Source organism: Equus asinus, chromosome 4, assembly GCF_041296235.1.
Source record: "Equus asinus isolate D_3611 breed Donkey chromosome 4, EquAss-T2T_v2, whole genome shotgun sequence".
Taxonomy (NCBI): Eukaryota; Metazoa; Chordata; class Mammalia; order Perissodactyla; family Equidae; genus Equus; species Equus asinus.
Genome location: NC_091793.1, coordinates 135,593,176 through 135,616,255, shown reverse-complemented (window position 1 = coordinate 135,616,255; position 23,080 = coordinate 135,593,176). Strand labels below are relative to the sequence as shown.

General features: G+C 44.2%; 1 protein-coding gene across 4 annotated transcripts in view; it reads left to right on the top strand.

Moving 5' to 3' along the window:
• The first annotated feature begins 3,296 nt into the window (after window positions 1-3,296).
• Window positions 3,297-23,080, top strand: part of LOC123285083 (aldehyde oxidase-like) — a 79,059-nt gene continuing 59,275 nt past the window's right edge. For 2 of the 4 annotated variants that reach the window (XR_011502973.1, XR_011502972.1), the window contains exons 1-5: window positions 3,305-3,509; window positions 15,823-15,880; window positions 18,172-18,268; window positions 20,428-20,536; window positions 21,998-22,124. Coding sequence is in view for 2 of the 4 variants with exons in the window: in XM_070508340.1 (XP_070364441.1) it covers window positions 3,465-3,509; window positions 15,823-15,880; window positions 18,172-18,268; window positions 20,428-20,536; window positions 21,998-22,124 (436 nt within the window). In the remaining 2 variants the exon portion in view is untranslated. Of the gene's footprint in view, window positions 3,510-5,648; window positions 5,874-15,822; window positions 15,881-18,171; window positions 18,269-20,427; window positions 20,537-21,997; window positions 22,125-23,080 lie in introns of all 4 variants that reach the window. The other 2 variants (XM_070508339.1, XM_070508340.1) reach the window with 2 other exon arrangements.

Below are 23,080 nucleotides of genomic sequence, written 5' to 3'. Positions count from 1 at the left end.
AGATGTCTAACATCACTAACTCTTAGGGAAATGCAAATCAAAACTACAATGAAATATCACCTTACACCTGTCACAATGGCTGTAATTAACAAGACAAGAAACAACAAATGTTGGAGAGGTTGTGGAGAAAAGGGAACCCTCATACACTGCTGGTGGGAATGCAAACTGTGCAGCCACAGTGGAAAACAGTATGGAGATTTCTCAAAAAATTAAACATATAAATACCATATGATCCAGCTATCCCACTACTGGGTATTCATCCAAAGAACTTGAAATCAACAATTCAAAGAGATTTATGCATCTGTATGTTCATTGCAGCATTATTCCCAATAGCCAAGATGTGGAAGCAACCCAAGTGTCCATTCCAGTGGAATACTATTGAGTCATAAAAAAGACAAAATTGTGCCATTTGTGACAACTTGGATGGACCTCGAGGGTATTATGCTAAGTCAAATAAGCCAGACAGAGAAAGACAAACAGTTGTATGTGGAAGAAAAACAAACGTATGGATAAGGAGAACAGATTAGTGGTTACCATAGGAGAATGGTTGGGGGGGGGGGTGGTAAAAGGGGTCAATGGGCACATATGTATGGTGACAGATAGAAACTAGACTATTGTTGGTGAACACGATGCAGTCTATACACAAACTGATATATAATAATGTCTACCTGAAATTTACAGTTATAAGCCAATATGACTTCAATAAAATAATTTTTTAAAACTATCAAAAAAAAGGAAGGAAATTCTAACAACATACTACAACATGAGCAAACCCTGAAGACGTTATGCTGAGTCAAATAAGCCAGACACAAAAGAACACACACTGTATACTTCCACTTAAATGATGTACCGGAATAGGCAAATTCTAGAGACAAAGTTGACTGGTGGTTACCAGGGGCTGTGGGGAGGGGATGATGGGCAGGCATTGTTTAAAGGGGACAGAGTTTCAGTTTGGGATGCTAAAAAAGTTCTGGAGCTGGATGGTGGTGATGATTACACAGCGTTATGAGTGTACTCAGTGCCCTGAATTGTACACTTCAAAATGGTTAAATGGTAAATTTTATGTTATGTATATTCTACCACAATAAGTTTTTTTTTATCTTAAAAATATCTTAAACTTTCATCACTAGTCGTATTGCTGCCATAATATTGATGTGGCTTCTTTGAAATAGGTCTAAGGACAGGTTAAAGCAATAATGTTAGGGTTTCAGAACCAAGAAGGCATAAGAGAAAAGGGATACAATGATGAAATCCAAGGAGATTAGAAAAACTCTGCAATCTTAAATTTTAATTAGAAATATTGGTATGAATTCATGCCTTTTGCACTCCTCTTTTTAAAATTGTGTATTTTCTAGCTCTGTCCAATTTTCTAAGAACTATTTCCCATTCAGAGGAACCAGGGCTTTGGAGAAATGGCTGATTCAAAATCTGTGACAGGATACAGACAAGGTGAGCCTGCGATGTCCGGTGCCAGAAAGCAATGAAATTATCAAAACCTAATGTGACCACATGAAAAGGACACAGGTTCCAATTTGAAGGTGCTCCCATCGGCCTAAGGTGGGACAAACTGAACATCAGAAAGAATGCTGACTGCAACTGATTAAAACATGAACTGTGCAATGTCATAAATGATGCTCAATGATACTCAAAAAGAAGGAGAAACAAAGCAGAACACGGGATACCACTGCAGTTACTAGGACACTAACTCAATCCTCCAAAACTTTAGTATTTAAGGGAAAGTAATAACTTATCCTGCCTTTCTGGTATGAATTTAATTTGTGCACAGGAAATAGTTCCAGCGAAAATTGATAATTCTTTGATTCAAAAGAATCTCAGCTGATGCATGCCAAGGAATATGAGAATTAGAAAAATTACTCTTTTGCAACCCCCTAATAAAATAAGTGCTTCAGGCAGTGGTCAACAATGGGTGGTGAAACCATGAGGTGCGATGTTGATGGAGAAGTTCATTATGAAGAGGGAACCCACTGAACCCGGTGATCGGTCTTAGCATCAGTAAGAATGTGACCACCAGACATCTCTTGCCTGCCAATGTGCTGCAGGATAAAACGATGGCACCACCCATGAAATAGACTTACTCCCCCCGAAACAAATTAATCACGGCTTTAGACCTCTAGACAGTGTAGAGGCGAAAAGCAGGATGGAAGAACGGAGGACACCAGGAGGAAGCCTCCAGCCACATGCAAAATGTGTTCATTCTGCAGGACAACCCACCTCGTTTCTTCTTCACCATGTTAGCAGCATTAAAAACGGGGAGTGGGTGAGGAGACTGTTCTAGATTACAGGAGACTGAAGAGACAACAAGCAAATAGTACATCAAGTAGAAATCAAGGGTAAAAAGACTTTTTAAGACTGGGAAATTTGAGGATATTAAGAAAATATTCATTTTGTTAGATTTGATAACAGCATTTTGTCTTAGAAAAAAATGTTTTTTAAAAAATGTATACTGAAGTATTTAGAGGTAAAATAATGCATCTGAGATTGGCTTTAAAATACTCCAGAAGAAACCCAGGAGTGTGGTAAAGCGTGGGCCAGTTAGAGCTCGGTGAGCGAGGTGTCCAGGAATGCTCGTTGCACTCTTCTATGTACAAATTTTGGAAATTTTCACAATAAAATTTGTGTTTACATAAATGAAATGACGCAGGAAAATATTCTAGGAATGCTAAGTGAAAAGAAGTCTTGAAAATAGCTTGATCCCATTTGAATTTTTACAAGGCGTTATAGTGCAGCTTTTCAAAAACGTACGGATAGGCCCAGAAAGTTAAGAGTGGTAAATTCTAAGTTGTGGGCACACGTGATTTTTATTTTTATGCTTTTCAGTATTTTCCAAGTTTTACTTTTAAAAAGTTTTTCCAGATGTTTTACACCTCTGTTATTTATCACATAAACTTCGTGGTTATTTACTGAATCAACTGTGAATTATGATAAAAAAATTTTTAAAAATAGTTTATATCAAGGTAGCTCTTGATTTTAAAAATAAACTTGACTATTTCTAAAACTGTGAGCTAAAGTCGTAAAACCATTCCTTGTGCTTAAGGGCCTTTCCTGCAAAGTTGAAATAAACGTGCTTGTTTATTACCTATTAAGAGTACAGGACTCAGCAGGCGTGGGGAGAGGAGAGGTACAAAAAACTACCCTTCGTGGACTTCAGATCCAGCCGGAAAGCCACTTAAAATATGTAATAGTATAAAGAGGCCAAAAGCTGTCACGGGGATCTCAGGCTGGCAGCCGGCGCCCCGGGGCGGGACGGGACGGGTCCAGCCAATGGCTGCAGCCGGCCGAGCGCCCCGGTGACGCCCCCACGTGCGGGAAGGGCGCCCCCGGCTTGGCGCTGCGGGGACGCGGGCTCCGGGCCGCACTCTCCTCGCGGCCTCCGTGCACTGCGGGCGCCGGCAGACCGCTCTCGCTGCTCGGTCCGCGCCCCGCGCCCCGGATCCGGCGCCGCCATGGACGGGGCGGCCGAGCTGGTCTTCTGCGTGAACGGCCGCAAGGTGAGCGCCCTGGGCTTCTGCTGGGGGGGCTTGCCTGTGCGCCCCTCTCCACCCGGGCGGGGAAAGGATGCCTTTGCAGGGACTGCCCTGGATCTCCGGGTCTCCCCTTTCTGATGCTCCTTTCCCCTCGCGGTCCCAGACGCCCGGCTCATTACCAACCACCTCCATCCCAGAAATGAAAGCAAAACAAGAGAAATGGCCATTCTTGCTCGTCCAGGTCCCCGCTCCCCGATCTCCCTCCCTCAAACCCCACGGATAAGGGCAAGTGCCTCAGCAGACTGAGAGCCATCCCGAGGTGGCTCAGCCTCAGCGCTCGGTCGTATGTGGATGTGCAGAGGGCAATTTAGAGTCGGTTCGGGACCACAGAGATGAACCAATCCAGACCACTCGCCTCGTTTCTCAGAGGACGAAATGATGACTTTCCAAAGTCACAGCGAGTTCCCAGCAAAGCGGAACCAGTGCCGGGCTCTGGGGACTTAGAGGTCCTCACTGGGTCCTCTGTCCTCTCAGAAGCCCGGCTAGCTCTGCAGAACCTCTGGGACCGTTCCAGGCAGTGTCCCGTGTGGGGACAGCAAAGCCCCGGGTATCCTGTAACCTCCTCCTCCCTCCCAACATGGCCATAGACACTGCTAACTCTTAATGTTGTCACAGCGTATGGCACCACTTTGCAAGGGGGAAGCGAGGCACGAAGGTTAAAGGGCTTGCCTAAGAGCTGACAGCCGTGCAAGGGTCGTGACAGCTACCTTTCCACGGCGCCAGCCAGGTCAGAGCCACCTGCGATCCCTGCTCCTGGGTCAGGGATGGCCACAGCCCGCCCCTGACTGGCACGTGGCATCACCAGGAAGCTAATGAGGGCCAAGCGCCAGGGCCTCTCATCGGCAGGCCCCTTCTAACGCCCTGAGCCTAATTTCCCGTTTGTCGTTTTGTATTATTTTTCTTAAAAAGGTGCCCCCCCCAACTATGCAGGTTCTAGGCCCCATACCACCTTCCTCTGCCCTGCCACCTGGGTCCCACACCGGATAAGATGAGCTTGTTTGTCCTGCCCTGTGCAGGGGCTGTTAGGCTGCCCTCGCAGGACTGCTGGGAGAGAGAAATGAGGCAGTAGGGTCAAGTGGTAACAGTATGTCACTTTTTCTTCCTTTGCAAAACTGAATGGCATCCCAACACGACTCTGGCCTTCTTGTTTAGACAAGCATGGATTGGGTCCTCTCTCACTCTCACTGGGACAAGCTAACCTCTCAGTGCTCGGCTCCTCTGTTGGAAGGGGCCATGCGCTTACTGCACTACAGGGATGATGGGAATTTAACTGATTATTTGTTAAAGGCCTGCTGTGGGCCAGGGGGTGTTCCAGGCCTCCCAGGGGACACGGCAGAACACAGAGGGACTGAGTCCCTGTCGATGGAGTTTACACTGTGTGGGGACAGACAGGCAGGCAGCGTCTAAGTGCGTGGAAAGGTTTAACGCAGGGCAGTGAGAAGGGCTAGGATGAAAACTGGAGCAGAGCGGGAAGCAGGGTGGGCAGGAGCCGATTCTCCAGATGGGAGGGATGTTTAGCCCTCCCAGAGGTGCCATCTGAGCGGGACAGGTAGGGGGTGCGGAGCGGATGTCTAGGAGAGGAGCACTGCAGAGCGAGGGGACAGGGGCAGAGGCCCCCAGGCGCAGGGTCCTGGTGCTGCGGGACAGCAAGGCTGGGGCTGCGGCAGGGGCCAGCGCCGGGTTATTCAGGCTTTGTGGCCACGGTGAGGGCTTTGGTTAAAGGGGAGAACAGGTGTTTGAGTCTGCCTTCTCCCCTGCCTCCGGCCCCTGCTCCTCAGTGCTGGCAAGCAAGCCTGCTTGCCCGTGGACACAAGTTCAGAGGGGAGGGGCTGTTGAGAAGAGAGAGAGAGAGAGAGAGAGAGAGAGAGAGAGAGAGAGAGAGAGAGTACCCGCACCAGGGAAGAGGGCTCAGTCAAACAAGCCCTCCGGGATTAAAACTTGCCTTTGAAAAGGAAGCTCAGGAGCCAGTTAGGAGACTCCAGGTGATGCGACTGGCCTCCAGGCTGTGCTGTTTGCAAAATGCCCCCAGGTCTCCAAAAGGTGTCACTGGGCAGGGGCTGAGGCCCTTGGGAGAAATTACTGAGATCTTACTTGTTCCACCAGGGGCCCCCAGAGGAACAGGTGACCCAGTTAACATGGATTTGAGGGAGGAAGAGCCCAGGAGTGACTTATCCCCTAGACGCCACTCTCGAACACAGTCAGGAGCTGAAGTGTGTCCTTCGACAAGCAGCGATGCATAGAGATCACAGCTGTGGGCTTTGGAACTAGTTAGGCGTGGGTTTGCATCCCGTGCTATCTGCTCTGCCCCTCAGCAGCCCTGAGCCTTGGGTGAGTTGCTTAATATCTCTGAGCCTCAGTTTCCCCCCTACAGAATGGGGCTGGCAACAGTACCTTCTCCCGTGGGATTGGGAAGAGGACTAAATTCCCTGGAGAGTGGTCAGCAAGGTGCTTGGCACACAATCAGCACCCAATATGTGGAAATGATTGTTAATATCTGGACTGAAAAACAGTCTGCTTCATGCGTAGAGCCGGGACATGCCACAAGTGTCACGGGGGCCAAAAGGAGTCACTGAGCATTCTTTGCCCAACAAAACGTAGGGTCTTTATATCGGTATAGGAACCCGAAGGGCTGTCCATTGCCTGGTGTTTCCCAGGGTTTTGGTTTACAGAACTGAGAGGAAATTTCTGGGCTGCTGTGATGACTATCACGATTCAGAGAAAGGTGGAGGGGGTGGGGTGACTTAGGGGGGAACAACCAACAATTAAAATGAATTTTACAGCAACCCCGAGCTCAGCAGAAGTGTCCTCGCTGACGCCCGCTCCAGCCTCCTTCTCTGCTCTGAGGCTGCTGTGGGTGGGGGTCTGCTCCTGACCGGGTCCCAGAGTTCACGCCTCCTTCTTCCCTCGTCTACCCCCATCCTGGTCCTTTCACACATACCCGTCTCCCTTCCTTTCCTTCTTTCTCCTCTTAATCTCCTTTCTCTTTCTTCTTTCTGCCTCCGCCTTGGTTCTGGCGGGGCCCCCTGAGGCGTCAGTCACCAGCCCTGCACAGAGGAAAGTGATTTCTCAACCTTGTGCAACATGAACTTGAAATCTCCCGAAGGGCTGGTGGAGATGCAGAGGGACAGACTCTCTCCCCCTGCAACACGCACGGCCGTACCGAGACGGGAACATGCGATGCTCCCGACCGGAGAACTTGCATCCTCTCTCCAAACCCCAGTCAGTGAGAATAACTCTGTTCCTCCTTCCTTCCCCGCCCCCCAGCCCCCGTGTTGGTCCTGACCTCCCTGTTTCACTCCAAGACCTGCCAGGACAGGGTGCGTGCTAGACCCCATCTCCCACTTCCCTTGGCCAAATATGCCATGGACCAAATCAAGAAAAACAAACACGGTTCAAGCCAGTGGCGCTTTGAGCCAGACTCCAGTCTCTTGAGACATCTCCTGGAACAAATACCCAAACAAGCAAGGCCTGCTTCTTCCGTTAATTCTTTCCCAAAAGATACAAATCTCTCTCAAGCCTAAAATGCTATTCTTTACTATCCAGGCTACCCAGATCCTGTTTCTCCATTAAAATTGGGCTTCTGTGGATTCACCATCATATGTATTAATTATGATTAGTTTCAGCTGCAGATGGCACAGACTCAAAACTAGCAGTGGTTCAAAGAAGATACAAATCATTTCTACTTTTACATAAAGGATATCTGGAGATAGACATTGTGGGGCTGGTCCAGAAGCTTCATGGCGTCATCTAGGTCCCGGGTTTCTTCTCTTTCCTCTGCTGCCGTTAACGTGTTGCCTTATGATCTAAAATGGTTGCCTGGGCTTTAGCCATTTCATCCCTATTCCAGGCAGCAGGAAGGAAGAAAGGGAGAATGCATGCTGGGATAGACAACTGACAATTTCTGCCACGATTATTGGCACTTTTCTGTTTTTTTTTCTTTTCTTCTGTTCAGATGTCCCAGTCTGTGAGAAATCCTTTGTCCCTCCTTAGTGTTCTCATAGTAAATTGTACATACCATGTTCAAGTTATTCACTTCAATTAACTGACATTCATTATGTCTCTATGATACCTCCCCAGCAGCTAGCTCAGTGTCTGACACAAAGAAGAACAGGAGGTGATTGCTCTCAGGATCAGGAGAGGTTTATATACACAAATAATTGTGATGCAGGGTAAAAGTTCTAGGCAGGATGGATATTGACTGTGGAGCCCACAGGATGGTCACTTGGAGCAGAGAGTGGGAGGATGGCAGCACCCCCACGGGAGAGAACATCTGAGCAGGCCTTTGAAGGACAGGCAGAATTCTGCCAAGTAGGGAGGAGAGAGGCCTTTCCAGACAGAGGGAATCCTGTATGCAACTGTAGGAAGGGGAGAGCCCGCGCTCTGCGGCGGGCAGCCAATTCTCCCGTGTCACCGGAGCTCGAGATGCGCCGGTTAAGTGGCTGGAGATAATGGGCAGTTTGACAAAGAGGCCTCGTAGGATGTGCCACCGAGTTTGAATTTTTTCTCGTATTCCAGGACCTCTTGAATACAAATTCACCTCAGACCCACTCGGTGTACTCGTTAAAGACGCACATTTTCTGGTTCCCTCTCCCAGAAATCCTGATTCCACAGGAGTTTCGTTTTAACAAGCACCCGGCATGATGCAGGAGTCCCCAGCATGGCAGTTTGGCAGCCAGGAGCCAGTGTTGAATTTAAGCAGACACAGGCGATGCCCAGACTTGCATTTTAGAGAGGTCTCTCAGTAACAGAATAGAGGGTGGCATTGCAGGTGCCGAGAATGGAGGCAGGAGGCCCATGAGGCGGCCTTATAATTGTTGGGACAAGAGGTGATCCACGTTGATTCCAGGGAGTGGCAGTAGAAGTGAGGGGCATGTAGAGAATCATTCTGGAAGTGTAAGTGGCAGGACTTGGTGACACTGATTGTGGTGGATGGAAAGAAAGCAGAAGTTGTAAACAGCTCAGGTTTTTAAGCTTAGAGGCCCAGCAGGTGGTGAGGCTATTAAGCAAGTTCGGGGAAAGAAAGGAAAGAGTAAATCTGGGAAAGAAATAAGGCATTCCATTTGAGGGCAATTAAGTTGGGGATGCTTGGGCGCGCTCCACATTTTTCCTCGTATTACATCGTGCATGCGCACACACAATCACATCTCTTACTGTAGTGCAGACTTCTCCAGGGCACAGATCTGACCTTGGTAATTGGCATATGCATCACTTTGCAGGCATGCAGCCACTTCAGACTGAGGGTGAGGAGACATCCAGAGAATAAGCACATGTCCCCTCCTCACCTGCTTCCCAGGTGGGAATTCACATAACACAGTGAAACATGAACTCTGCTTCTGAAATTGCGAAGCATCGTGCCTCTGTTTGTTTTGTGAATCTAAAAGAAATCCAATTCTTAAAAAAATTTTTTATTGTGGTCCAAATAGTTTATAACATTGTGAAATTTCAGTTGTACATTAATATTTGTCAAACACCGTATAAATGTGTCCCTGCACCCTTTGTGCCCACTCTCCCCCACCCCTTCCTGGTAACCACTAAATTGTTCTCTTTGTCCGTAAGTTTGTTTGTATTCCACATATGAGGGAAATCATACTGTGTTTGTCTTTTTCTGTCTGGCTTATATAGCTTAACATGATGCCCTCAGGGTCCATCCATGTGGTCGCGAATGGGACAATTATGTCTTTTTTATGGCTGAGTAGTATTCCATTGTGTATATATACCACATCTTTATCCAATCATCAGTCGCTGGGCACTTGGGTTGCTTCCACATCTTGGCTATAGTGAATAATGTTGCAGTGAACATAGGGGTGCACAAATCTCTTTGAATTGTTGATTTCAAGTTCTTTGGATAGATACCCAGTAGTGGGATAGCTGGATCATATGGTATTTCTATTTTTAATTTTTTGAGAAATCTCCATACTCTTTTCCACAGTGGCTGTACCAGTTTGCATTCCCACCAGCAGTGGATGAGGCTTCCCTTTTCTCCACACCCACTCCGGCATTTATTATTTTTTGTCTTGGTGATTATAGCCATTCTAACAGGCATAAGATGATATTTAAGTATAGTTTTGATTTGCATTTCCCTGATGATTAGTGATGTTTAGCATCTTTTCATGTACCTAGTGGCCATCTGCATATCTTCTTTGGAAAAATGTCTTTTCATATCCTCTGCCCACTTTTTGATTGGGTTGTTTATTTTTTTGTGGTTCATTTGTGAGAGCAATTTATATATTATGGAGATTAACCCCTTATCAGATATCTGATTTGCAGATATATTCTCCCACTTGGTGGATTGTTTTTTCATTTTGATCTTGGTTTCCTTTGCCTTCCAGAAGCTCTTTAGTCTGATGAAGTCCCACTTGTTTATTTTTTCTTTCGTTTCCCTTGTCTGAGTGGACATCATATTTTAAAGACCCTTTTAAGGCTGATGTCAGAGAGTGTATTGCCTATATTTTCTTTGAGAAGTTTTATGGTTTCAGGTCTTACCTTCAAGTCTTTGATCCACTTTGAGTGTATTTTTGTGTATGGAGAAAGATAATGGTCTACTTTCATCCTTTTGCACGTGGCTGTCCAGTTTTCCCCGCACCATTTATTGAAGAGGTTTTCGTTTCTCTGTTGTATGTTCTTGGCTCCTTTGTCGAAGATGAGCTGTCCGTAGATGTGCAGTTTTATTTCTGGCCTTTCAGTTCTGTTCCATTGATCTGTGTGTCTGTTTTTGTGCCAGTACTATGCTGTTTTGATTACTATAGCTTTGTAATATGTTTTGAAGTCAGAGGTTGTGACGCCACCGGCTTTGTTCTTGTTTCTCAGGATTTATTTGGCTGTTCGGGGTCTTTTGTTGCCCCGTATGAATTTTAGGATTCTTTGTTCTATTTCTGTGAAGAATGTCATTGGGATTCTGATTGGGATTGCATTGAATCTGTAGATTGCTTTAGGTAGTATGGCCATTTTAACTATGTTTATTCTTCCGATCCACGTGCACGGAATATCTTTCCATTTCGTTATGTCATGATTGATTTACTTCAGTAATGTCTTATAGTTTTCCTTGTATAAGTCTTTCACTTCCTTGGTTAAATTTATTCCTAGATATTTTATTCTTTTTGTTGCTATTGTAAATGGGGTTGTATTCTTGACTTCTTGTTCTTTTTTTTCCTGCTTTTTCTCCCCAAATTCCCCCAATACATAGTTGTATATTCTAGTTGTGGGTCCTTCTAGCTGTGGCATTTGGGACACTGCCTCAACATGGCCCAATAAGCAGTGCCATGTCCACGCCCAGGATCTGAACTGGCGATACCCTGGGCTGCTGAAGCAGAGCACCTGGCCATGGGGCTGGCCCCTTGAGTTCTTGTTCTGTTAGTTTGTTATTAGAGTATGGAAATGCCACTGATTTTTGTACATTGACTTTGTATCCTGCAACTTTGCTGTAGTTTTTGATTATTTCTAATAGTTTTATGACGGATTCTTCAGGGTTTTCTCTATATAAAATCATGTTGTCTGCAAACAGTGAGAGTTTCACTTCCTCAGTGCCTATTTGGATTCCTTTTCTTTCTTTTTCCTTCCTGACTGCTCTGGCCAAAACCTCCAGCACTATGTTAAATAGGAGTGGTGAGAGTGGGCACACTTGTCTTGTTCCTGTTCTCAGTGGGATGGCTTTCAGTTTTTCCCCTCTGAGTATGATGTTGGTAGTGAGTTTGTCGTATATGGCCTTTATTATGTTGAAGAACTTTCCTTCTATCCCTATTTTATTGAGAGTTTTTATTATGAATGGATCTTGGATCTTGTCAAATGCTTTCTCTGCACCTATGGAGATGATCATGTGGTTTTTGTTCCTCCTTTTGTTAATATGGTGTATCACATTGATTGATCTGTGGATGTTGAACCATCCCTGTGGCCCTGGTATGAATCCCACTTGATCGTGGTGTATGATCTTTTCAATGTATTGTTGTATTTGATTTGCCAATATTTTGTTGAGGATTTTTGCATCTATGTTCATTGGTGATCTTGGCCTGTAATTTTCCTTCTTTGTGTTGCCATTGTCTGGTTTTGGGATCAGAGTGATGCTGGCCTCGTAGAAACTGTTAGGAATATTTCCATCTTCCTCAGATTTTTGGAATAGTTTGAGAAGAACAGGTAATACATTGTCTTTGAATGTTAGGTAGAATTCTCCTGAGAAGCCATCTGGTCCTGGACTTTTATTTTGGGGGAGGTTTTTGTTACTGTTTCAATGTCTTTACTTGTGATTGGTCTATTCAGATTCTCTATTTCTTCTTGATTCAGTTTTGGGAGGTTGTAAGAGTCTAAGAATTTATCCATTTCTTCTAGATTCTCCAGTTTGTTGCCATATAGTTTTTCATAATATTCTCTTATAATCTTTTGTATTTCTGTGATGTCTGATGTAATTTCTCCTTTTTCATTCCTGATTTTATTTATTTGAGCCTTCTCTCTTTTTCTTAGTGAGTCTGGCTGAAGGTTTCTCAATTTTGTTTATCCTATGAAGAACCATCTCCTTGTTTCATTGATCCTTTTTACAGTCTTTTTTGTTTCAATTTCCTTTATTTCTGCTCTGATTTTTGTTATTTCCCTCCGTTTGCTGACTTTGGGCTTTGTTTGTTCTTCTTTTTCAAATTCTGTTAGGTGTAGTTTAAGATTGTTTATCTGAGCTTTTCTTGTTTGTTAACGTGGGCCTGTATTGCTAGAAATTTCCCTCTTAGGACCGCTTTTGCTGCATCCCGTAAGAGTTGGTATGGTGTGTTTTCATTCTCGTTTGATTTCTCCCTTTATTTCTTTGATGACCCATTGGTTGTTAAATAACATGTTGTTTAGTTTCCACATTTTTGTTCCTTTTCCAGCTTTTCTCTTGTAGTTGATTTCTAGTTTCACAGCATTATGGTTGGAAAAGATAGTAGATATGATTTCAATCTTCCTAAATTTATTGAGGTTTGCCTTGTTTCCCAATATGTTGTCTATCCTTGAGAATGTTCCATGTGCACTTGAGAAGAATGTATATTCTGCTGTTTTGGGGTGGAGTGTTATGTATATATCTAGTAAGTCCATCTGGTCTAGTTTTTCATTTAAGTCCACTATCTCCTTGTTGACTTTTTGTCTGGATGATCTATCTGTTGATGTAAGTGGGGTGTGCAGGTCCGCTACTATTACTGTGTTGTTGTTGATATCTCCTTTCAGGTTTGTTAATAGTTGCTTTATGTACTTTGGTGCTCCTGTGTTGGGTGCATACTTGTTTATAAGTGTTATGTCTTCTTGGTGGAGAGTCCCTTTTATCATTACATCCTGCCCCTCTATGTCTCTCTTTACCAGTTTTATCTTGAAGTCCACTTAATCTGATATAAGTATGGCAACAGTTGCTTTCTTTCGTTTGCCATTAGGTTGGAGTATTGTCTTCCATCCCTTCACTCTGAGCCTATGTTTGTCTCTAGATTTGAGATGCTGCCTGGAGGCAGCATATTGTTGGGTCTTGTTCTTTAATCCATCCTGCCACTCTGTGTCTTTTGATTGGAGAATTCAATCCATTTACATTTAGAGTGATTATTGATATATGAGGGCTTAATATTACCATCTTATTACATGTTTCCTGATTCTTCTAAATTTGCTTTGTTTCTCGTTCTGTGTATTTCAGACTACAAATTTGATTAGGTAGTTTTCTCTGTTGATTTTCTTCATCTTCTCCTTGTTTATCATAAATATCTCTGTTCTAATTATTTGTTTAGTGGTTACTTTTAGGTTCATATAAAAAATCTCATAGTTGAGATGGTCCATTTTGTGATAGCCTCTTATTTCCTTAGACTATACTGATTCCATGTCTTTCCTCTTCGCCTTCTATTTTTGTCATATCTTTTTCCATCTTGTGTTGTGAGTTTGTGGTTAAAATGATGGTATTATTTTTGTTTTGGTATTTTCATTTTCTTTATCCTTGATGTCGAAGTTAAGTCTTTTCTAACCTGATCTGAAAGAGAGCTGCCGTTTTCTGATTATTGCCTACCTATTCATCTCGTTGCTGAGGGCTTTATTACCCCTTTCCTATTTTTTTTTAAGATATGAGGGCCTTCTTGAGGATTTCATATATGGGGAGTATTGTGGCAATGAACTTCCTTAGCTTCTGTTTACCTGGGAAAGTTTTTATTTCTCCGTCATGTCTGAAAGAGATTTTCGCTGGATAGAGTATTCTTGACTGAAAGTTTTTGTGTCTCAGGATTTTGAATATATCGTTTGACTCTCCCCTAGCCTGGAAGGTTTCTGCTGAGAAATCTACTGGAAGCCCGATAGAGATTTCTTTGTAAGTCATTTTCTTCTGCCTTCTGCTATTAGTATATTTTTTTTGTCTTTGACTTTTGCCAGCTTCACTAGTATATGCCTTGGAGTGGTCCTTTTTACATTAACAAAGTTAGGAACTCTGGAGGTCTTTTTCACATGGATTTCCAGCTCCCTCCCCCGGTTTGGGAAGCTCTCAACTATTATTTCTTTGAACAAGGTTTCTGCTCCGTTCTGATTCTCTTCCCCCTCTTGAATACCTACAATCCTTATGTTGCATTTTCCTGACTGAGTCAGATGTTTCTCTGAGACCTTCTTCATTTCCTTTCAGTCTTAGTTTTCTCTTCTCCCTCTGAAGCATTTCTCTAGTACTGTCCTCTAACTGGCTGATTCTCTCCTCCATATTGTCAGCTCTGTTGTTTAGAGAATTCAGATTTTTCTTTATTTCATCCATTGTGGTTTTCATCTCCAACAGTTCTGATTGGTTCTTCCTTATGATTTCAGTCTCCTTTGTGAAGAAGCTCCTGAATTCATGAATTTGTCTTTCTGTATTTTCTTGTAACTTGTTGAGTTTTTTTAAGATAGCTCTTTTGAATTCTTTGTCATTTAGGTTATGGATTTGTGTTCCTTCAGGGTTGGTTTCTGGGTACTTGTCACTTTCCTTCTGGTCTGGAGATTTAATATACCTACTCATACTGCTTGATGGGGTAGATTTTTGCTTACTCAAGGTGTTCTTATCAGGTCGCACCTGCCATGTGCGCCGCAGGATGGGGATAAGGCACTGTGTATTCTGGGCCTGGCACAAGCAGGGGCTCCCCAGCTCCAGCCACTGACTGCTTTTCTCTCTGAGTGACTGATCAGTGGCAGATCTGGAGCACGGGGCAGAGGGAGGGGTACTCTCCTTACCCAGTGCTACCGCCACCCCTGCTGGTCTCTCTGTACGGAGTTCTGGGAAGTTGCAGGACTGTGCACTTTCCTTTTCCCCTCCATGGCTGCCACACTCTCTGCACCACGCTGCAGACGATTCTGGGGCTGGAGCACCAGGCGGGAACAGGGCCCCCTTTTCACCTGCACACTTCCTGCCACCACAGCCCATCTCCCTCCATGAAGCTCCTGCAGAGCAGCTTCCACTTTCTCCAGAGGATCCAACCCCATCACCACCTTGAGGTGTATGGCTGTGTGTGTCTCCCATACAACTTTTGTGATGTTGTATGTCCTCTGTTGGTGTATGAATGTCCTTTTGGTTGTGTCTTAGAGGGGAGAGTCCAAGGGAAGAGCTCCCTCTGCCATGATGCTGATGTCACTCAAGAAATCCAAATTTTTAATCAAAAAAGAGGAAACATGGTCACTTTGGAAAACATAACCCATCATGACATTTCAATATGCCGTCCCCTGGATGCTGCCGTTCTGTTGCTGCGCTGCCAGGCTGCCCACACAGACTTGCTTCAGAAGTGTGCCCTTGCTTGCACGTCTTTGTATCCTTGGCATACACATTTTTGTCTTCCCCTTTGTTTCTTTGATTGGTGAGCCATGGTTGGGTGTGATCTCTTTCTGAAAACTGCAATGCTTTGAACATGATAAACAAACAAGTCTTTTTTCGGAAACTAAATCACTTTCTCGGAGGCCATTCTGTTCCAGCAGCCGCCCCCCACCTCTTTCTCCTCTAGTCTGCTCTGCGAATATCTTTTCCCTCACCTGCTTCAGGCTTTCTAAGAGAAACTGGGCAGACATCAGTGGTGTTCCTGTTAGTAGAAACACCCACGGCCTTACAGCACAGTGATGATGCAGGACCAAGGACAGTGACAAAGCAGTTGTGGGGCTCCAGATTTAGACTTTATGCTTAAGAGAGGTGATTTGTATATCCCAGGTGTTCTCTAGACATTAAATCAATTTGAAAATATGAGTAGAAGAGTTAATGTATATTTCCATCAAATTATGATAAGCCTGCCAATGTGAGCATTATACTAGCTCTCTCAACTTTATCTGCGTAACTCTTATTTTGTTTCTGGTACAGGTGATAGAAAAAAATGTTGATCCTGAAACAATGCTGTTACCATACCTGAGGAAGAAGCGTATCCTTTGCTTTGAGTGTGTGCGTCATGTGTGTGGGTAGCTCTGATATCCTCATCAGATGATATTTCACATATCTTTTTATAGCCACACTGAATCATATTCCCTACAATTTTGGTTTTATGTTCTTCTTTAAGAAAGTCCTACATCTTAGTTTTGTAGGCAGAGCACAATTGTGGCTGTCAGAAGACATTCTTTCTAATCTCTGTTTTGGCACTAAATGTATTGTACAAAAAGAAGAATCTAGCAATGGGAATTAAAGCAAATGTTAAAAGGGCTTAATTAACCATCTTTAGGATTAAGAGTCACAGTATTGACAATCCTTCTTCAAGGACTAATTATCATGCCCGTTAGAGAAAGAGAGCACAGAAATCTCCCAAAATGAAAGTAAAGGAACAATGCAGAAATTAAACCTGAAAATGTTACCTTAGAAAACCTTTCTAAATAAAAGTCGGCTAAGGAATGGATTCTTAGCCTGCTATGCATGAATTCCAGTGGGCTTCCAGAGGCCTGTAGACCCCACTAGATTATATGCAAAATTATGTGACAATGGGAGTTTGTACATTTGTTTCCCCTGGAGAGAGTGAAATTCCCAAAAAACTACACAATTCAAAAGGCATCAATAACTATATTCTGAAAGTAATTCAAGACCTTTGGACATAGAAACAATGAACACTGATTTCCTGGTTATCCATGGTGCAAATGTGTAATATTTCAGATTTGGTTCACTCATGAGTGACAGAAAATCCCAAATAGCAGTAAACAGGATAGAAGATAGAAGTTAATTTCTTTCTCATTGTGTTAGTTCAGGTTCTCTGGGAAGCAAACATCAAAAAATGGGATTAAGTGTACAAGGGTTTTATTAGGAGAAATGCGTGAGTGAATGGAAATAGGAAGGGAGCCAGAGAAGGCTTAGGGAGCCATTAGACCGCAACACAAGGCTGACCTGTAAAGAAGAGAGGGAGAGGAGGTTGAGTGGAAGGGTCTTAGACTGCTGTGCAGTCCGAGGAATGTTCCTCAAAGCTATTGGGGGTGAGGCTCATGGCAGGGACTCCTGTGTCTCTTCACAGAACTGAGCCGTTAATGGGGAGCAGCCCGTGGGAGGCATGGCCTTAATGAAAACTGGGGTGGTAGATATAAAAGTGCAGCATCTGGGTCTCATGATCAGTTACCCGCCATGTTGAAGGAGGTCTGTAAGGCACATTCTCATGGCTGTCCGAGTCACATAAAGGAAGCCCAAAGGTAGATAGATCGGGACTAGTAAAGCAGTGTGTCAACACTATCAGAGAACCAAGCTCCTTATGCCTTGCCGCTCCACCTTCATCAGCTTACAGCTTTCTCCTCACAGTCAGAGATGACTGACTGAGGTCCAGCCATCATATGTGAATTCCAGAAAATGGGAAGAAGTAAGAGATTAAGAAGGGGGCACCCATCTCTTTTTTTTTTTTTTACTTTTTCTCCCCAAAGCCCTCCCGGTACATAGCTGTATATACTTCGTTGTGGGTTCTTCTAGTTGTGGCATGTGGGACGCTGCCTCCGCGTGGTCTGATGAGCAGTGCCATGTCCCCGCCCAGGATTCGAACTAACGAAACACTGGGCCACCTGCAGCGGAGCGCGCGAACTTAACCACTCGGCCATGGGGCCAGCCCCGGGCACCCATCTCTTTTTGAGGACGTTTCCCTCCTGGAAGTTGTACACAACACTTGTGCTTGCATCCCATTGGCAAGCATTGTTAATGACCCCAGCTAGCTGCAACGGAGGCTGGGGAAATGTATTCTTTATTCTGGGCACCTATGTGTGTAGCTAAAAAATTGAGGTTTCTATTACCGAGGAAGAATGAGAGAGCAGATATTGGGGAACAACTAACAGTTTCTGCCACTGAGAAGCGGAGAAACATGACAAACATGGACAATATGACACTTATATTCCAAGAATTTACAATTTAACATTTTACTTTGTATGTCATGAAAGACACAGATAAGGATGAAAACAGATGCGCACTGTACTCCTACTTTCAAATACTCAAGCATTTAATGTATTTTCAGTTTGGCCCTGTTTTTAGCAACCTGAAATCAAGTTATTTTGAAAAGGAGGGAACTAGATATAACCCAGAGACAGAAATTAAGAATTTACAGTGTTCTCAATAATAGCAAAGACATACGTACATCATTTGATAAGTATGTAGTGAACTTAACTGTACATTTAAGAGATTTTGAGGTGTTGTTCTCTAAGGGCAGAGCTATTCTGCAAAGAATTATGGGAAACACATGATCTTTAACTATGCGTTTTCCAGTCCAGCTCACGGGAACCAAGTATGGCTGTGGAGGGGGCGGCTGTGGCGCCTGCACTGTGATGATCTCACGATATAACCCCATTACCAAGAGGATAAGGTACGTTGCAGCAAAGTCCAGATATGGTTGAATTTGTGTCGCTTTGAACTTTGTTTCATTCCTCCCTTTGGTAAATATGCATTGAGCACCTGCTGTGTGACAGGAACTGTGCTAAGCACTGGGAGTACAATGTGAACAAAACAGACCTGGTCTCAGGAATGTGAATGGGTTAGGAAAAAAGTGTACCCTCGATGGGGATAACCTATGTTCAAGGAATCCCCTGTTGGAGGTGAAAGGCTGTCTGACTCCCTGTGCTGTCTGAGGAGGAAGGAAGGGCTGAAATGCAGTGAAGAAGAATGTCATCATCACACTCTTGTATCACTTATGTCACCGTTTCTCCCATATATGCATTCTCCATACATCACTCAGAGAGATCTGTTTCAAGATAAACCAGATCACAACACTCTCCTACTTCAAAATCACCAATGGCTTCCCACTACATTTAATATCTTCTCTTTATGTTTGATATTTATCCTTCTTCAAGTTTGCCAAGTTTCTTGGATCTGTGGCTTGATGTCTTCTATCAGCTTTGGAAAATTCTCAAGTCATTATCTCTTCAAATATTTATTCTCTCTCTCTCCCTCCCTCTCTCCCTCTCTGAGGCTCCAATTATGCATGTTTTGGACCATTTTACATCATTCCACAAATGTCAGATGAGAGCTAAGGATCTGAGCACTGGCGAGATTTTGGAGATCTGCCTGTGTTCCACAACCAAGCCACCTGCTTCCTGAACTCTGGGGTTCCCTCCCGGCTTTCCAGCCTGGCTGCCCACTTCTTGGGTCACTGAGGAGTTCTCTTTGCTCTCCTGTCTCACTCTCTGTCTCTGGGAGATCTCTTGCAGCCATGCCACCCTGTCTTTAGCATCTGGAAGGTGGCAGCTCCCCTACACTCTGGAGCCTGAGTGCCTACAGTTTTCTCTCACTTTTCCTTGTCTAAGAGCCACTGTGCCCAGAGAGCTTCTTTCAGCACTCCCTGCCTGCCCCATTTCTAGGGTGTTACCCTTAGCACTCAGTGAAGTCTGCTGGGGATAGTGCAGTCTAGCTTTGTATTTTAATTTGTTGCATCAGTCCACATGTGATTATTAAGGTTTCTTGAAAGTTGGTCTGCTTTCTCCTTACTCCTGTCTAAGGCGGATTCCTTCTGCTCTGTCCCTTTCAATCAGAAATGAGAACAGTGGTAACTCTTCTCTCTTGTGAAGGGCTTGTGCTTAATGGAGTTTAGTTCATTTAAGTTTTTTTAGGTATTCAGCATCTAATGAGTTTTTAAAAACGTATGATTGTGTAGCTTATATGGCTTGTTTTGGTTTTTAGAATGAGAGTGAGCATTCATTTATATATATATGTTTCTGTTTATGCCTGTGACTGTTTCTTTCTGATCCATCCATAGAGATGGAGTTGCAGGGTAAAGGAGTGTGTGCATCTTGAAGGTTTTTGTGCCTTCCAGGAAAATGTCTCCCAGAGGAGCTCTATCAATTTACATTCTTATCAGAAGTTGAGTTCCATTTTCCTAAACCTTTGCTAATTATGCATATTACAATTTTTTTTAAAAAATTGTCACTTTCTTTGATAAAAATGGTGTTTCTCATTGCTTAATTTGAATCTCTCAATTATTTTTGAGATTGAACGTTTCAAGTATTTATTGGCCATTTGTAGCTCTGTTTGGTGAATGAGAACTTTTTAGGAGGCGTTTTGAGTTGGACATTTTCTAGCAGAAGGTTTGTGGGATTGAGGAGGTGTGTATCCCACACCGTATTTCTGCCTCTGAGGCGCAATATCAAATTCACTTTGTTGTGCAGCCAACCCTGGCCGAGCGCCTGCCCAGAAGATGGAATTTGCTCTTGGTGGTTGGTCTCATGTAATTAGAGAGGAAAATGTCAGCCCCTCATTCAAGGGAAAAAACAAATTAGAGGAAACTGTTCTGGAGTCAGAATTAGGAGACCTAGTTTGCATGCAATCTCTGACACTCCAGCTGTGACCCTGAGCAAATCACTCTGACCCTCAGATTCTACTTCTGTAAAATGGCCTTGAGCGAAGGATGAAATGCATATGCAAAGCCTGGGACTTTGTACAAAACCTCCATATTAGAGGTGCTCAGTGAGTGCTCGGTCCCCTTTGCCACTGGATACAATGTAACTCGTGCTTCTCTTTTGCATTCTGAAGACATTATCCAGCCAATGCCTGTCTGCTCCCCATCTGTTCTCTGCACGGTGCTGCTGTCACCACAGTAGAAGGTGTAGGAAGCACCAAGGCCAGGATTCATCCTGTTCAGGTGAGGGCGTGCCTCTTCCTCGTGGGTGTCGGTGCTGTGAAAACCATTAATGACCTGATTAGTCCTGAGATGAGTGCAGTAGAGCAGCGGGGCCTGCTGCTTCGTCATTGCCAACAGATGAGACCAAGCTGGGGTCTGGAGAGAAACCTGGGCCCCGTGGGTGTTTGGTGACTGACTTCTTGGGAAGATCATTTTCGGAAGACTGGAGGATTTTCTCCTTTTAAAGAAAATCCTGATGTCATTGAGTTTGTTTTCTACACTCTCATGAGATGGGACCTGTCCATCTTCTGTCTTCAAACTCAAAGAAATGAAAGTCACATGAATCGAGGGATATAATTTTGTTGTTTTTCATAAAGCGGAAACTAACATGATTTTAAAGCTAAATGAAGATGTCAACTACCAAAAAGCCTCGTTAAATTTAAGGCTTGTTCAGAAGACAGGTAATAGGAGCTGTCAGTGAATTTAGAGGCTTCTCTCCTAAGGCAGCGCCTTGTTATCACTGCCTCAAGTGAAAGGGCACCTCAGACTCCTGACTCCTTACATGACTGAGACATCGCCCCTAAAAATGCTGTTGCTACTTGTTTTTATCTTGGTTTATGAGGGTCACTTATGAGGATAGGGTGCAAGAGGGAAAAGAGGGGGACAACATAGAAAATAGCCAAACTTGAAATTCTCTGGACTTGCAGCAATCTTGGGTTCTGTTTATTTTCTGTGAAGCCCCAAAACCTGGAGGGAGGAAATTCTGCCTGGGTGCCCTTGTGAGAATTGGCTGTTCACAGGTCGACAGCACTCTTTCCTTCAGTGAGTGCTGCTGTTGCAGCCTTGCCAGAAGCCGGCTTCCACAGCGGGGCTGCACCTCTGCAGTTAGACTCCAAAGGGAGAGCGCTGGGGGGGACGTTTGGACAGCAGTAAAGAGATAATGTTCCCTTCTTGAGTGTTCTCTGAGTTAACGGTGGCACTTTGTAAACAAACTCCTGTGCATGAAAGCCTCAGGGCGGTAGTAGGCAGACAGAAGTCATGCGAGAAATAGGCGTTTTGTTTTTTCTCCACTTGAATGTAATTTGGTTTCTGTCTCTGAAGGACTTAAAGGGATTTATCTCGGTGATTCCCATTCTGGACTGCACATTGAAACCACCGGGGAATCTTTAAAAAATGTCTGTCTGTGCCCCACCCCCGAGAGCCTAAGTCAACCCCGCGGGGGCTGCTTGGGCAATTTACAGCTCCCCTGGGGATTCTGAAGGCTGAGAACCTTTAATGAAGCTCGAAACCTGGTGAAGACCAGTGATCACAGCCGCCCAGCCCAAGAAAAGGAGACACCTAGGATGAGAAGGGTTTTCAGGGCCTCTTCAATTTTAATGTGCAAACGAATCACCTGGGCATCTTGTTAAAATGTAGGTTCTGACTCAGTAGGTCTGGGGTGGGGCACAAGATTCTGCATCTCTAACCTTTTTGTGCTTCCAGGAGAGGATTGCCAAGTGTCACGGCACACAGTGTGGCTTCTGCACCCCTGGGATGGTGATGTCCATCTACACCCTGCTCAGGAACCATCCAGAGCCCACTCTGGATCAGTTAACTGATGCCCTTGGTGGTAGGTTATATGTGTGTGTGCTTTTCAAAAGATGATGATGATGGTGAGAGCTGATATTGGACACTTACCATGTGCCCTGCACTGTATTAAATACTATAAAGAGATTGTTTCATTTACTCTTTACAATAACTTTATAAGATGGGGATTATTATTGTCTCCATTTCATAGATAGAGAAACTGAGGTTTAGAGAGAGTAATTTATTCAGTTATACCACCAATAAGTGGTGGAGTTGGTTTGTTCAAATCAGGATTCAAACAGGATCCACATATTGCACTTGGCCGTTATAGTTCTTAAGTGTCTCTTAATCTATAAGAGTCTCCTCCCTTTTTTATTGTTTGATTATTTTTATAATCACTACAAATCCAGTTTATTCACTTACCCTTGGAAAAAGGCCACTTGTCTCCACATGCTGCCCCCTCCACCACTCCCCGGCACTCTCAGGACCATATTAAATATCAGAAGACTCTTGAAAACCACACAGAATCAAAGAGTTGGAGGTTATCTTGGGTTACGTGTATCAAAGAACTGTCTTTATCACAACCAGAGCTGATTTATCCAGGCCAGGAGCGCAGCGTATGTGTGGGTGGGAGATGTCTTCAATAACAGGATTCTAAACAATTTTAAAAACTAGCAGCCTCCCAAGTCCTATTTCTGGTGAACTCTCCATCACTCTGTTGGTCTTTGTCTCCCGTCTCTCGAGGACCTCACTTCTCTGCTAGAGAATGTGCGGCTGACGCTCACGTGCCCAGGTCCTCTGCAGGTGCTCAGGGAAGACCAGAATCGGAAGGAGAGACACAGCACCTGACTCTCCGCCTGTTTTCCTTTGGGTTTGATTATGCATTTGATCTCACGACAGTTTATGATGTGAAGAAGAGACAGGGGCTCTCACATTTTAGGGTGCTTAAGACTCACATGAGGAGTTTATAAAAAAAGAGGATCCCTGGGACCCAATCCC